The 15,000-nt window shown below is 28.5% G+C and overlaps 1 protein-coding gene across 1 annotated transcript in view; it reads right to left on the reverse strand.

Annotated features, from left to right (window-relative positions):
* The window catches only part of LOC148301933 (5-hydroxytryptamine receptor-like), a 36,833-nt gene extending 26,214 nt beyond the window's left edge, over positions 1–10,619 (reverse strand). Inside the window, exon 1 of the mRNA XM_088272476.1 lies at positions 10,491–10,619. Within this exon, the coding sequence (XP_088128602.1) occupies positions 10,491–10,532 (42 nt within the window). The 5' untranslated portion in view covers positions 10,533–10,619. The remainder of the gene's footprint in view (positions 1–10,490) is intronic.
* Between the last annotated feature and the right edge of the window lie 4,381 nt (positions 10,620–15,000).

Below are 15,000 nucleotides of genomic sequence, written 5' to 3' on the forward strand. Positions count from 1 at the left end.
ATGTTGCGGGTTTGAATCGAATATGAAATATAATATCGCATTGTATATTTCGTACCCACTAGGAGAGAATCGTGTGAGTAGAAAAACACGTTTATTGATAGCCCGTAAGTGCTGAATTTCGGGAAAAGGGTATGTAAGGCACATTTGGATACAAGGCTAAATATTTTTCTATCAATTTATTAGGTAAAAATAAAATTTAAACTGCAGTATGGTGTAATAACACCCAATTCTTCTTGTGCAATTTTCTATTAGAGTGTAAACATCATTATGGGAGCAGTATCAGTCTCAGTAAATTTTTGCAGCCATGAGTTACGGAATTTTTCTGTAGCCATTTTTCATGTTTGATATTTTACGATTTTTATTTACCTTCAACATCCATCTTGCCAGTTTGTATTTTCACCTGTTGATGTTGATACCTGTTGTTCTCAAAATTAGTAATTTTTACATAAAAAAAATTAAAAGGTAGTTTTGAAGAAGGGTATTTTATTTATTTATTTAAATATATATTTATGTTTTCACTTTGTATGAGAAAATGTATGAATATGAAGATATAACATAAGACCATATACATTTATACAAGATTTAAGCTTTTTATTGACGATTCTTTGTGGAATTGCATTTTATATAATAAAATACAACTATATAGTTATTTACAAATATATTTTATTTGACTATTGACCGGGTTTTGTCGTTACCGACACCATAAGACGTTCTCGACAGCACCAGTGTGTTGATGTCGGTAACGACGAAACCTGGTCACTGGTCATATAATATATGTATATGTGGAAAAAACTTTATATTTGTTATTTTATTAAACTTATTCAAACAATAAAATATCACAGAAATCTACGCCAAAATATTGTGATGCCCGGAAATACCCTGTTTTTACAATATTATTATCAATGGAAAGCGACCGAATTTACCACCCGTTTAAAGTGTAAGAAACGTTATATTTTGTATTGACTTTTATGAAAAATAAATATACGGTATGTATATCACACCTTACATTTTTTATGAGCAGAATCATCTCGGGAATATAATATTATCTGAACGTTAGCGCTCAAAAATATTATTACAAGAATATTGGAGAATTTTGCCGGGTTTTTGACATGGAGGTGGATGGAGTCAATCAATTTCTTTTCATATACTTCTCTAGGAAATAATGTACTGAATTGAACCTCAGAGAAATCGGTCTTTGATCAAAATCAAACTTCGGATGTCCCAATCGACCTTTCTTAAAATTTTCTGCCGCCGCGCCGGTGTCGTGTATTGAAATCAAATGTAATTTCAGATTCCTAGCAAATTTCTCTGATTGTTAATGGAGACACGAAAAGAGATTTGTGTTTATGAATTTGATATATTTCAATATTTTTTATTTAAATAATATATTTATATATATATATATATATATATATATATATATATATATATATATATATATATATATATATATATATATATATATATATATATATATATATATATATATATATATATATATATATATATATATATATATATATATATATATATATATATATATATATATATATATATATATATATATATATATATATATATATATATATATATATATATATATATATATATATATATATATATATATATATATATATATATATATATATATATATATATTATATATAAGTATATTTAGGCTTATTGTATGCGTAAAACAGTGGAGGTATTATTTTTTTCTTAAATTTCATTTATTCACTTTGTTTTAATATCTATCCATTTTAAATTTATGTTTTAATTGGTAAATACGACTATTTTGAAAAAGTGTTATTTGCTTAGTAGAACTTCAATAAATAAAAGATGGATTTTTTTAGATAATTGAATCATAAATAAGTATCTTCATATACGTATGTACAATGTACACTTATTTAATTTTATATGTATAAGCAAAATAACGGGTTTATCGCTTAGAACTATTATTTTCTAACAAACCAAAACAAACTAATGATGTTGGCTAAGATTTATTCTTAATAAAGCTATTTTAAATAACTGGACAGATAGTTCTTTTACGTATGTAAAGAAAGTAGTATCAGGTAATTGAGAGGAGAGAGGTAGAGATAAAAAGGATGAGAGTAATATGATGGAGAGTTAGGTTTACAATGATGAAAATAATAAATTTTCAGGCGTTTTTTAATGTAGTAGAATATATGGTATATAAAAATAAGATTTAAACGATGTTTGTGAATTCAGAAAAAATCGCTGTAGAATTGAAAAGGCATTAATTCAACATTATATTATATATTCCATCACATGAAGAATACCTCCATTCGATAAAGATATTTTCCCCCATTTTAAGCCCATCCAAAACACACTCCATTTCTTGTCATACAGACAACTTCTGTCAGATGCTATGGAATTATTGATTTTCAATTTCATTTCAATATAAGTCTCACTCACACTTGGCCAATTTACGAACGCGTGACAATTTTACGGTAAAACGTTCCTGAAAATATGAAAATAGGAACGAAAGACGATTTAAGCTTACGAAGAAAGTGTGTAAGTGGCACTTACACACTTTTCAGGGTTGTCAAAGTTATACACAATTCAGATTGTTCGGAAAAAAATCTACTTTATTTAAAATAAATTCTTCTAAATTCTTAAGCAGATAAAAAAAATATATTTAAAAAGGTTTTATTGTAATTAATGTGACGTTTTCTCTCGACCCGAGCGCTTTGAGAGGTCGCAATTATAATTATAATTTTAATTTTTTACTGAAATATTTATTTGTTAACCAAATACATATGTATATAAACATAAATACTTACATTAATTCATTTACAAATTTATATTTCTTTAAAAACATAAGTTACATTTTTTTCAGAGACCCACCAAGCAACCTTATATGGAGTTATCTTGTCGGTGGAGTTCTTTTTACATATAATATTTTTTTAATCTATTTCAACATAATATACAGATAAAAAAATTTAATATCGAAAAAATTTTACAATTTTCAAACTGTTAATTCTTGATCATTTACACGTTCCTTTATTTTGATTTCTACAAAAAAAAGCATAAAAAAAAAACAAATGAAATAGTTTGGAAAGAAAAACACATACCGCTCACTCCTTTCAAGAACGTCATAAATCGAAAATCGTCAATTTTCAGTTGTACATGTTTTCGGAATGCCCAGAAAATGTACTTTATCCCAGCAAAAGAGGCATATTTTTAACTGAATATTTACCTGCTACAGGGCAGAAAGTGTTGTTTTTGCATTTTGAAGAAAAGGTATTGTTTTATCATTTTTTTAAATATACTAACTTTTTTTCAAATGGAAAAAAAACCTTCAAGTTTTACCTAAAAAGATCTGTTGCACAGTAAAAAGTTCAATAAGTGGCTTGATATTTATTTTTAATACATTGTATTATATTTTTAAACTTTAAAAATGTTCTCCTAAAAAATCAAGTTTTGTGCTTTATGATGTTCTTGAAAGGAGTGAGCGATACGAGTACATAAATGAATTGAATCAGGTTTTAGACCCATGCTGATTTGACTTTCACATAATCGAGTGATATATATGTATAACCCATTGTTATTTAAAGACTTCTCGTATCTCAAAAAATACAACATCAGATTGAGTATCATACTGCGAAGTGACGTAGAAAGTCTACTTGTATTTAATAATGAAAGATACTCTTCAGGTTGTCATCTCTAAGAATGACCCTTTGAGAGAGCAAAATGAAAAAATATAAAGCTTACTTTTCCATCAGAGGAGCTTAGCGGATGAGTGGGAGCTTAACTCAAGAAATACTTAGATGTACTTTTCAGGGTTTAAGAATGAGATATGACAAGTAATAAGAAAGTATTTTGTACCACATTATATGAGCGCTGTAAAATAATGAAGGGAAAGGCTCGAGAATGTATATGTCACGAGAAAAGAAGATTGTTCGGAAGAATTGAATAGTAAACTCTTCCTTAAAATACCAGTTGATTGAAAATAAACAGATCGACTTTTTCTAGGAAGAGATAACTATGCCTGCTGTGGTAAGGCGGGATAATCAATAGCCCTCAACTTAATTTCCCTTAAACCCAAGTAACATTGTATTTATTGCTTAAAACAATGTTTTTGTGTTGAAAAAATAAGATTTCTTCGAAATAAGAAAAGAGACATTGAAAGGTAAAGTGTTAAAAAAATTTATTAAAAATAATTTTTCGCCAAATTGTAATACACATATCGCTCACTCCTTTCAAAAACGCCATAAATTGAAAATCATCATTTTTCAGTTGTGCATGGTTTCAGAATGCCAAGAAAATGTACTATATCCCAGCTACAGGGCAGAAAATGTTGTTTTTGCATTTTGAAGAAAAGGTATTGTTTTTTTTTTAAATAAATGAAATATTTTTCAAATGGAGAAAAAAACCTTCAGGTTATACCTAAAAAGATCTGTAGCACAATTGAAAGTTCAATAAGTGGCTTGATATTTATGTTTATTACATTGTATTATATTTTTAAAATTTAAAAACGTTCTCCAGAAAAATCAATTTTTTATTTTATTTACGACGTTCTTGAAAGGAGTGAGCTATATATGACAGAAAAATTGTGCGCGGATAACACGTGTGGCTTCTCGCGTAGTTGGTTGTGTACTGCCTTTGCATATTTGAGAGTATACTCTTAATAAGAAATAGTTTGATTTGACAATGGTTGATTCTGGTATTCTCATGTTTTCTTCACATGTAACTGTTTGCAGTAAGGTTAGGCAAGATTAGGCAAAAATTCAAGTTCTACAAACTCAAGGCAGTAAGAGTATATATTTTCGGGTGTAGTTATTTCTGACTAGAAAATGTTGATCCAAATTCATCACTTTTTCCTTTTAATCAACTTTTACTGAAAATACCAGGTCAATTCGTACTGGAGAATCTACTTTTTCTGGAACATTAACAGCAATTTTAATTAATGCTCAACGAAGCAAAATATCTTAAATATTGTTTGACAAATGTAATTTGTACTTTATTATAATAAAAAAATAGTTATCCAAGCCTCTATTAAGTTTTGTTACTGATTTTTGATATAATTGATATTTAATACTAGAGTCACACATCTACCCTGGGGAAGATTTAGGAGTTCAGTTAAACGATATCTATACGAATTTCGAAAAGGATCTGTTCATTAAAGCACAATGATTCCCTTGACAAAAGATGTTAAAAAAATTATTGTGTCATTACTGTGTAAGGAAAACGACCAATAAGAGTACCGTTTTTAATATGAAACAGTGAATTAAAATGCTGCAAAATGGTGTCTACATTCAAAAGTGTGAACAGAGGTAAAAATGTAAGAGTAATGGAAATAGGTAATAAATATATATATATATATATATATATATATATATATATATATATATATATATATATATATATATATATAAATATATATATTTATATATATATATATATATATATATATATATATATATATATATATATATATATATATATATATATATATATATATATATATATATATATATATATATATATATACCGTTTTGGAGGTCCCGGGTTCGATTCCCAGGGGGGTTTAATAAATATAAGTGATTTTTTCACTCTTATATTTATTCAATATTACACTGGACTGGTGCCTGAAGTGGAGGGCTGATCACCTTTCCTTCATGTGTAAACGATCGAGATAACACTGCGTTTATATGAAGCAGTGCCCTATGCACCATCGGGGTGCGGTAAGGGTTTTATTTTTATTATTATTATATATATATATATATATATATATATATATATATATATATATATATATATATATATATATATATATATATATATATATATATATATATATATATATATATATATATATATATATATATATATATATATGTATATATATATATATAAATATATATATATATATATATATATATATATATATATATATATATATATATATATATATATATATATATATATATATATATATATATATATATATATATATATATATATATACATATATATATATACACTCACATTGGTATTTCATAAAGAAAATAAATTGTGTTGTCAAAGTTTAGCATTATATATTTGCTCAATAAATATTTCTCTTCGATTCCAGCTGTGGAGAAATTATAATTGACTCAAGGAGTACGGAAATTGAATATTCTGCGTAACTCCTCTTGTATGAGAATATTTTCCGTAAATTATTATCAACTACAAACTTTTAAGGGGAGAAATTCGTGATACGCTTCTCGTGAGCAAATACTTCGACTACAGCGACTTGAAGTTGTTCATGAAAGTACGATATTTATTTATCATTCATTTTTTATGATAATAATAAAACCCTTATCCGCACCCCAATGGTGCAAAGGGCACTGCGTCATATAAACGCAGTGTTATCTTGATCGTATACACATGAAGGAAATGTGATCAGCCCTCCGCTTCAGGTACCAGTCCAGGGTAATATTGAATAAATATGACAGTGAAAAAATCACTTATATTTATTTTACCCCCCTTGGGAATCGAACCCGGGACCTCCAGAACGGTAGCCGAATGTGCTGACCATTACACTACGGAGGCGGACAAATGATGATAATGTTTTGAAAAAAAAATTAACAGGTATTTTTGCGTTGGAGTTAATACAATAGATATATGTATTTATATTATCCACTGACACTGCGCGATAGAATTGCATTTTTATAATATATTATTAGATTAAAACCAATATTTTTAGCTTTTCCACTTTATTTTTATTTGACCAGCAACCGGGTTTCGTCGTTACCAACATCATCAGACTGATGTCGGTAACGACGAAACCCGGTCGCTGGTCAAATAAAAATAAAGTGGAAAAGCCAAAAATATTGGTTTTAATCTAATAATATATTAACAATAGATATAGGTACGTCAGATAGTATGATACACAAACGCGGTGATTTGATTTTTTTAAATAATAAAAATGATTGTGATATCGATCTTTATAATCATAAAAAAATATCGAAACGGAAAAAAACACTTTTTTTAAAAATAAGTTCGTTTACTAAACATATTTTATTACAATGTTTTGAGTGTCCAAATACTTGTTTACAAATCAGGATTATCTCATATAAAAAAGTTTATTTTCATATCACCAATAGATGTCTCTAGTGAAGTTCTAGTGATTAAAGAACAGTGTTTCGAAATCGGTTCACATATATATACAACTTCCAAGAATTTGAGTAGTGTGGTTGTCGATAATGGGTAGAATTGGTGAATGTTACACTGTGTAAAGTGACGACTTAATCCAGCCTATGACGGTCGTCAGCCTCGTAAATCATTCATCTTTGATGAGATGTCAAAAATTAATATGTTTTATTATGTTATTTCTTATGGTACAAAGGGATAATGGATATTTTTGTATCGGAGTTAATAGGAGCTATTTACATAAAGATTAAAAAAAGGTATTTTAAAAAATACGAAGAACTCTGAAGTCTAGGCATTTACAGGGCTTACGACCTATCTTAGGCTGGTCCAAGTGATCGCTTTATACACATACATTTTTACATGCATACATTTAAAAAAAATCTAAAAAAATGTATGCGGAATACACGAATAGCTTCTCGCACAGCCAGAAACGTACTGAATTGTATATTTGAGAGTACACCCTTTACTAAGACGTTTCGTGTGATTAGAATTATTTTAATGTATGTATGTATTGTTCCAACGCGCAACGTAGAATATTTTTTTCAAGATTTCCGACAACTCTACAGTAAAACTAACTAATATCTTATGCAAGTGCTATAATGGGCTAAGCAATTAAAAAGTAGTTAAGCTTTTTACTCTGAACAACTTTAAAAAAATCTGATGTTTGTATAAGAATTGTACACAAAATTTTAAGAAACGGGATCTGTAGTTGCGCGAATGTTGCAAACAAAAAAATAATTTCCCTAAATAAAATACAAGCAAATGAAGTGAAATGCTCAGCCTTAAAAAAATATATTTTTAAAGAATGCTTTGTTAAAATTATACGTAAACCGTTACACGGAATATGGTTTCTGCAAAAAAAATTATACAATTTTTGCATGCAAATGATGAAAACATTTTTTCCGTTCCATTTCACCTGGCAAGCTACGAGCCAACGTGAGGTTAGGTTATGTAAGTCAGGGGAACATTATGTAAGGTTAGTTTATGCGTAAACCGCTGTTTGTAGCGGAAAATGTACTAAGATTGTTAAGGAGGCAGTGACGTTAAGATATTCAAGTTCTCAAATTAAAAAAATTTAAGTAAATATTCGAATAAATAGCGTTTAGACAAAGTTCTCTGTACATAAGCGCGTAGTAGTTATCAATTTTTTTTATTATTTAAAAATGTTTTTAATGGATGAAAAATGAACATGACTGAATATTTTTGAAGAATAGTAAAATAACAACTGTATGGAAATCTTTGTTGCCAAAATATTATTTTTACTTTTTATCAGAAAATAATATACAAAAAAATAACAATATAACTTGTGGAATAATAACGAGTTAAAAAAAAAAAACTTATATTTAACTTTCATAATAAAAGGATTAACTATGTTTCCTTTTAAGTATTTTCTGGCGAAGTTGAAACATTCAATTTATTATAATTAAAAATATTTCCTCATTATGCAATAGGAGCGCAGAAAAAATGGTTAAAAGGTTCAGATTAAAAAAAATTAAAAGTTATTTTAAATTTTCTATAAAAATAAGTGTGTAAATAGTGGTGGTGACGTATAGTATTGTTGGCATGCTGTTGTAGTGATTGTCCTGACGAAGAGACGGGTACGTCTCGAAACCGGTAGACATAAATATCTCGTTGAGCGGTTATATACAAATAAATATTACATTATGTATATATTTAAAAAAAAATATATATATAAAAGTGAAAATGACTAACCACAAAGTAAATTCTTTAAATATTAATAATATTGAGAACATTTAAATTTTCTGGCTATGAAAATTGATAAAATTTTTTTAACTTAACTTAATTTTTTTTCATTATTATATAACAGGAGCGCAGACAAAAATGGTTAAAAGGATTCGATTTTCTGCACAATATAATGTACCTAATACATCAAAGTAAGGCTCCTAGCTGATACTCGCTTCTTAAGCAAAAATCCGAATGCTTTCTGTTTTCTCGCGTACGTAGGTTTTCCGCCTGAAAAGTCCAGGAAAGTGACAGAATGCGAACAAAACGTGTATAATTTGCTTTTTCATATTCGCGCGCCATTTCTCGTCTGAGCGGTGAAATAATATGCTTTGCATTATTCATGAGAATGGGAAGGAATTTCCCGCCAGAATGACCCCCGAATTTTGATTACAATGACGATAATATCAATAAAATGGCGTTTTAATGTAATTTCACATGTTATAAAATGTATTGTAATGACTCAGTTAAAATACATAATTATGATGAAAAAATGCTGCCATTAAACACAAATCAGTGAGCGAAATTTGCTTGAAAAAATCTTTAAAAGCCTTCATTTTCGGTTAAACATCTAATCACGAAATTATTATTGTTTCATATAAATTGTTGTTAAGATGTGGACCAGGGATCAAATCATTATTTCATAGTGTCGCATTAAGGTTTATATGTTTTTTTACAACTTTTAATTGTTGTCATTACTGACAACCTCTTTCCATTTATTAAGTAAATTTTCAAGACCACTTTAAAAAAATCTAGTATTTTGAATATCAACTGTATTTTGGATTTTTCATCTTTAAATGAATGATGTATAAACTAAAACATATAAAAATCAGACGAAGCAAAATCTAATGAATGAACGAATGAAAGGTCAGGTAAGCAATTGGTAAATTACTTAAGGAAAAATATTTTTTTTAACAAACGAACATAAACATTTTTGACATCTCAACAAACATGAAGAAGAATTTGGAAGTCTTAGTCTTATCTGTCATAGGCTGGTTACGTGATCACTTTACATACGTGCAGTATTCATCATTGTACCCATGATAGACAATCAAAAAAACTGAAATTTTGAATTTGAAATAGAAAACTCCTAGATATATCATCAATCTCATGACACTGTACACGTGACTTCACTAGAGACATCGATGCTGGATTGAGAAAACTTTGAATCAGTATTGGGGCACACTGAAAATATTGTGAATTAAAATTTTAATTTATTTGGAAAAATTTGATTTTTTTTACACTTATGACGTATGAATGAAAAATTATATATTTTTAAATTATTTATTTATATTATATGATATGGATCATATTATAATTTTTCATATATTATTTGAGATACCATTATCATTTTATACACCAATAACAAGGGCTGCACTTTTTTTCTCTAAACCTAGAACTACAGCTGCATAACGGTATCGCCACTTCAAAGTATTAAAACCTTATTTAACAATTTTAATATCGGTGTAAAATTTTAAAAGGTTTCCATATCAACTGTTTTAAAACATGAATCTGTATAAGTCCAAAACATCATAGTTCAAAACATCATAATTTATAAGTTTAAAATAAATTTAAATTTTATTATTTACCTCATATACGGCTCCTAAGGGCATTACGAGACAAGCGACCATCAGATCAGCCACTGCGAGGGAAGCTACCAAGTAGTTGGCCACGTTCTGAAGGTTTCTTTCTAAGATGATGGCTGCTATTACGAACACGTTACCTGGAACAATCGAGAGAAAAAAAACTTACATTGTGTACCACAGTTTTTATCTGTAAAAATCGGGATGAAAAAAAATAACGCATAGTAATATAAGTAATACCCCAAAAACGGAAGAGTGTAAGCATTATTTTTTGACATCTCATCAAAGATGAAGAAGAGTATGGAAGTCTGGGCATTTACGGGGCTGACGACCGTCATCGGCTGGTTTAAGTGGCCACTTTACACACGTGTAACATTCACCAATTCTACCCATTATTGACAACCACACTACTCAAATTCTTGGAAGTTCTATATATATGAACCAATTTAGAAACCTTTTTCTTGAATCACTAGAACTTCACTATAGACATCTATTGGTGAGATGTAAATAAGCTTTTTTATTAAGCGATGACGGTCGTCAGCCTCGTAAATGCCCAGACTTCCATATTCTTCTTCATCTTTGATGAGATGTCAAAAAATAATATGAAAATAACTCCTGTAATTGGAGATAATCTAGATTTTGTGAACAAGTATTTGGACACACTCAAAATGTTGCAAGTGTTAGCATTTGTGAGATTTGTAATTTATCAAACTATAGTTGACAGACGAGAGTCTGAACAATAATCAACTTGATATTTAAAAATTGGTGTGAATTTCTTGAATGTTTTTCGCAGATACTTTGTGACACATTTTATAAACTTTATAAAATTAAACAACTTTGTTTTAACCACTTTATTATTATGAGTACACTTTAACCTACCGGTTTCGACAAGAACCTTGTCATCATCAGGTTTTATTAAATTCTAAAACATTAAAAGCATTAAAATACTCATAATTAATAACATTCCCTTACCAAAAACTTCCACGCACTCCTGATGATGACAAGGTTCTCGTAGAAAACCGGGAGGTTAAAGTGTACTCATAATAATACTACTATATCCCAGCAAAAGCGGCATATTTTTCCTTAATAATTACCCGCTACAGGGTAAAAAGTGTTGTTTTAGTATTTTGAAGAAAATGTATTGTTTAATTATTTTTTTTAATACACTAAATATTTTACAAACGGAGAAAAAACAATAATTTTCCCTTAAAAGATCTATTGCACAGAAAAAGTTCAAAAAGTGGCTTGATATTTATTTTTAATTCATTTTTTTATATTTTTATACTTTGAAAACGATCTCCTGAAAATTCATGTATCTTGATTTATGACGTTGTTGAAAGGAGTGAACGATATGCATCCTTTAAGAAAACAATATAATAGACAAAATAGTGAACGCTACACAAGTGTATAAAATGAATCACTTAAGCCAGCCAAATGCCGTGAACCCAAAGAGCGCAAACCGCAAAGAGCGTGAACCCTGAGACGTTCAAATTTCCATATTTTTTCTTATAATTACGATAGATGTTTCATCTCAAGTTGAGATACCTTTGTATAATATATACTCGGCTGTCTACAAAGTCGAACCTACTTCAAGTATCCATTTATAAATGGATAATAGCGGTAGCTTGAAACGAAACACACCGGGTTATTTGGCTACAATATGATTGCATGACTCTCGAGAAACTAGTGGCTATTTTTACAAATTTTAATTTTATAACAGAAACTCATGACTTTTAAACTTCGCTTCCACTTTAAATTTCAAAAGGGATTTAATTTCGTTCACATTCTTTTAAGTTGAACATTCATTTTTTCCGACAACCTCGAAAACTTTCCGCAATTACATTATTGCGTTTTGAAGCTCTGCCCACGGGAAGGAAAAGGCGAAAGAAAAACAGAAGGTTTAATAGAAACAAGTCTCTCCGTATTCTTAATTGATATTTGACTTTAAAGTAACAAGAAAAGAATAATTAAAAAGGTGATTTTTTCCCCGTTGAGAACCATCACGCTTCAGTCATTTGTAATTATTGTAAAAACATATTTTACACTTTGTTGTTATTTTGATTATTATATTTTATTACGTTTTGAAAATCCTGATTTTAAAATAAGTTTACCGATAAATGAGTTATTGATCAATTTGTTGACCGGAACGAGTAGTATAATATCATTCTTCCAACACACACATACATATTTATCATCATTCGAGCATCTATCATATATGGTTTTGACGAACATTCGAAGAGATCACATTTTGATTGCATTCAGTCTACTCTCATTTTTTTTTGCCTAACGTATGAAAGGGAAGCCAATGCTTCCCTTTCATACGTTAGGGTTGGAACCGAGACTTCATTGTGCACTGCCAGTTTATGTTTCTCTGAAAGGTTTTTATTTGCTATAACTGATTTCCGTGCACCATTCACTTTATTTCCGGCATTCAATCTTCTTTCTTTATCTGTATCAATCTTTCCATTCCAAGAAAATATATTTCCCAAATTTATAAAATCATCTACCAGTTCCATAATTTCCATTGGCCACAACTTAACATCCAGATCTACATTCAACTCTTTCAAAAACCGTATCTCTGGATTTTTTTATTATTTGTCAGCCATTCACTTCCCTTGCACACATTATATTCCTTTGACAAGAGATTTAAAGTACAAAGATGAGATAAATCTTTCTATTATTGTACAAAGTTTCATAAAATGTACATTGGAAAATAAATATTATTTTTGACATCTCATCAAAGATGAAGAAGAATATGCACGTCTGGGCATTTACGGGGCTGACGACCGTCATGGGCTGGTTTAAGTGATCACTTTACACATGTAACATTTACGTGTGTAACATTCACTAATTCTACCCATTATTGAACACCACACTACTCAAATTCTTGGAAGTTCTATATATATTAATCGATTCCGAAACGTTGTTCTTGAATCACTAGAATTATACTAGAGACATCTATTGGTGTGATGAAAGGAAGCTTTTTATTAAGCCCCGTAAATGCCCAGACTTCCATATTCTTTTTCTTCTTGGATGAGATGTCAAAAAATAATATGAAAAGTAAATCCTATAATTGGAGGTTATTCCAAATTTGTGAACAAGTACTTGCACCCCCCAAAATGTTGGAAAGTAAATAATTTTTTTTAAACACTAAAATTATTAATTTGATTTTCGTCAATCAACGATTGTTTCTTGCGTTTAAAATAAACAATCTTCCCAAATTACCCAAATTTTATTTACTTCCGCCAAAAAGGAAATGTACTCTTAATAATTGACAATGAAAAAGGCCCTTTCAAATATTAAATCTTGAAACAATGCTCGGGAAAAAATTAAACTCGTTAACCTCGAAAAAATACAATGTAGGAATTTTGTATAAAGCGGTATTCCCAACAACTGCGGGTAATTAATTTTCAGAAAATGTGGTTGTAGACATGTACCGACTAATTTCTTATACTTTTAGGAAATCTTTTGAAAGAAATCCAGTTCAGAAACCAAGTTAATGTAATTAAAATACAATTAAGATGTAAGGACCATGAAACTGTGAATGGAGATCAAGCAGCGGGAGCAATATTTCAAACATTGAATTGGATATTAATATACACAGCAATTTTCTCGACTAGCTTGTTTAGAAACTGTTCGGCTTATAGATAAATAAATGCTACATATTTTATAATGACAAATAAGTGATTTATTTTGATAACTTTACTATTTTATAAAATTAAACAACATTGTTTTGACCAATATTTTATTGGTACACTTTATCCAACAGGTTTCTAAGAGAACCTTGTCATCATCAGGGTTTATGTACTAAATTCTAAAACATTAAATTACTCATTATTAATTACCCTTCCCTTACCAAAAACTTCCACGCACTGCATATACCATATGAAAATATGATTTAAAAACTCCTAAATGTTGTTTTTATTGTGCGTAGCGAATACGTCAACTCCAAATGACAACTACAAATCAAAATATGCCACAAAGTATCTGCGAAAAACATTCAAGAAAAGCTTAATTTTATAATTAAAATAAATGCTTTAAAATGTAAGGAACATGAAACTGTGAAAGAAATTAAGCAGCGGAAGCAATATTTTAGCGGACAAATTAGTGCTACAATTATATTATTTATCGATTCGGCATTAACTTTGTGGAATGACATGCTCTAAGTTTTCGAAACTAGTCGTATATTAAAGTAAAACTCATCAAGTGGTATATTACAAGTGTTTAATTAAAAAAAATAGTGCCACAAGTTGCTTATAGACAAATTATAATAAAAACGCAATGTAATTCGACTAATAAAGTGACATTCTGGAGTCTTGTATTTGTATAATATGTATGTATATATATATATATATATATATATATATATATATATATATATATATATATATATATATATATATATATATATATATATAAATATTTATATATAAATATATATATATATATATATATATATATATATATATATATATATATATATATATATATATATATATATATATATTTTCAAATC

This window comes from Brachycentrus maculatus, unplaced genomic scaffold, assembly GCF_059751285.1.
Source record: "Brachycentrus maculatus isolate JH-2025_06_01 unplaced genomic scaffold, ASM5975128v1 h1tg000499l, whole genome shotgun sequence".
Taxonomy (NCBI): domain Eukaryota; kingdom Metazoa; phylum Arthropoda; class Insecta; order Trichoptera; family Brachycentridae; genus Brachycentrus; species Brachycentrus maculatus.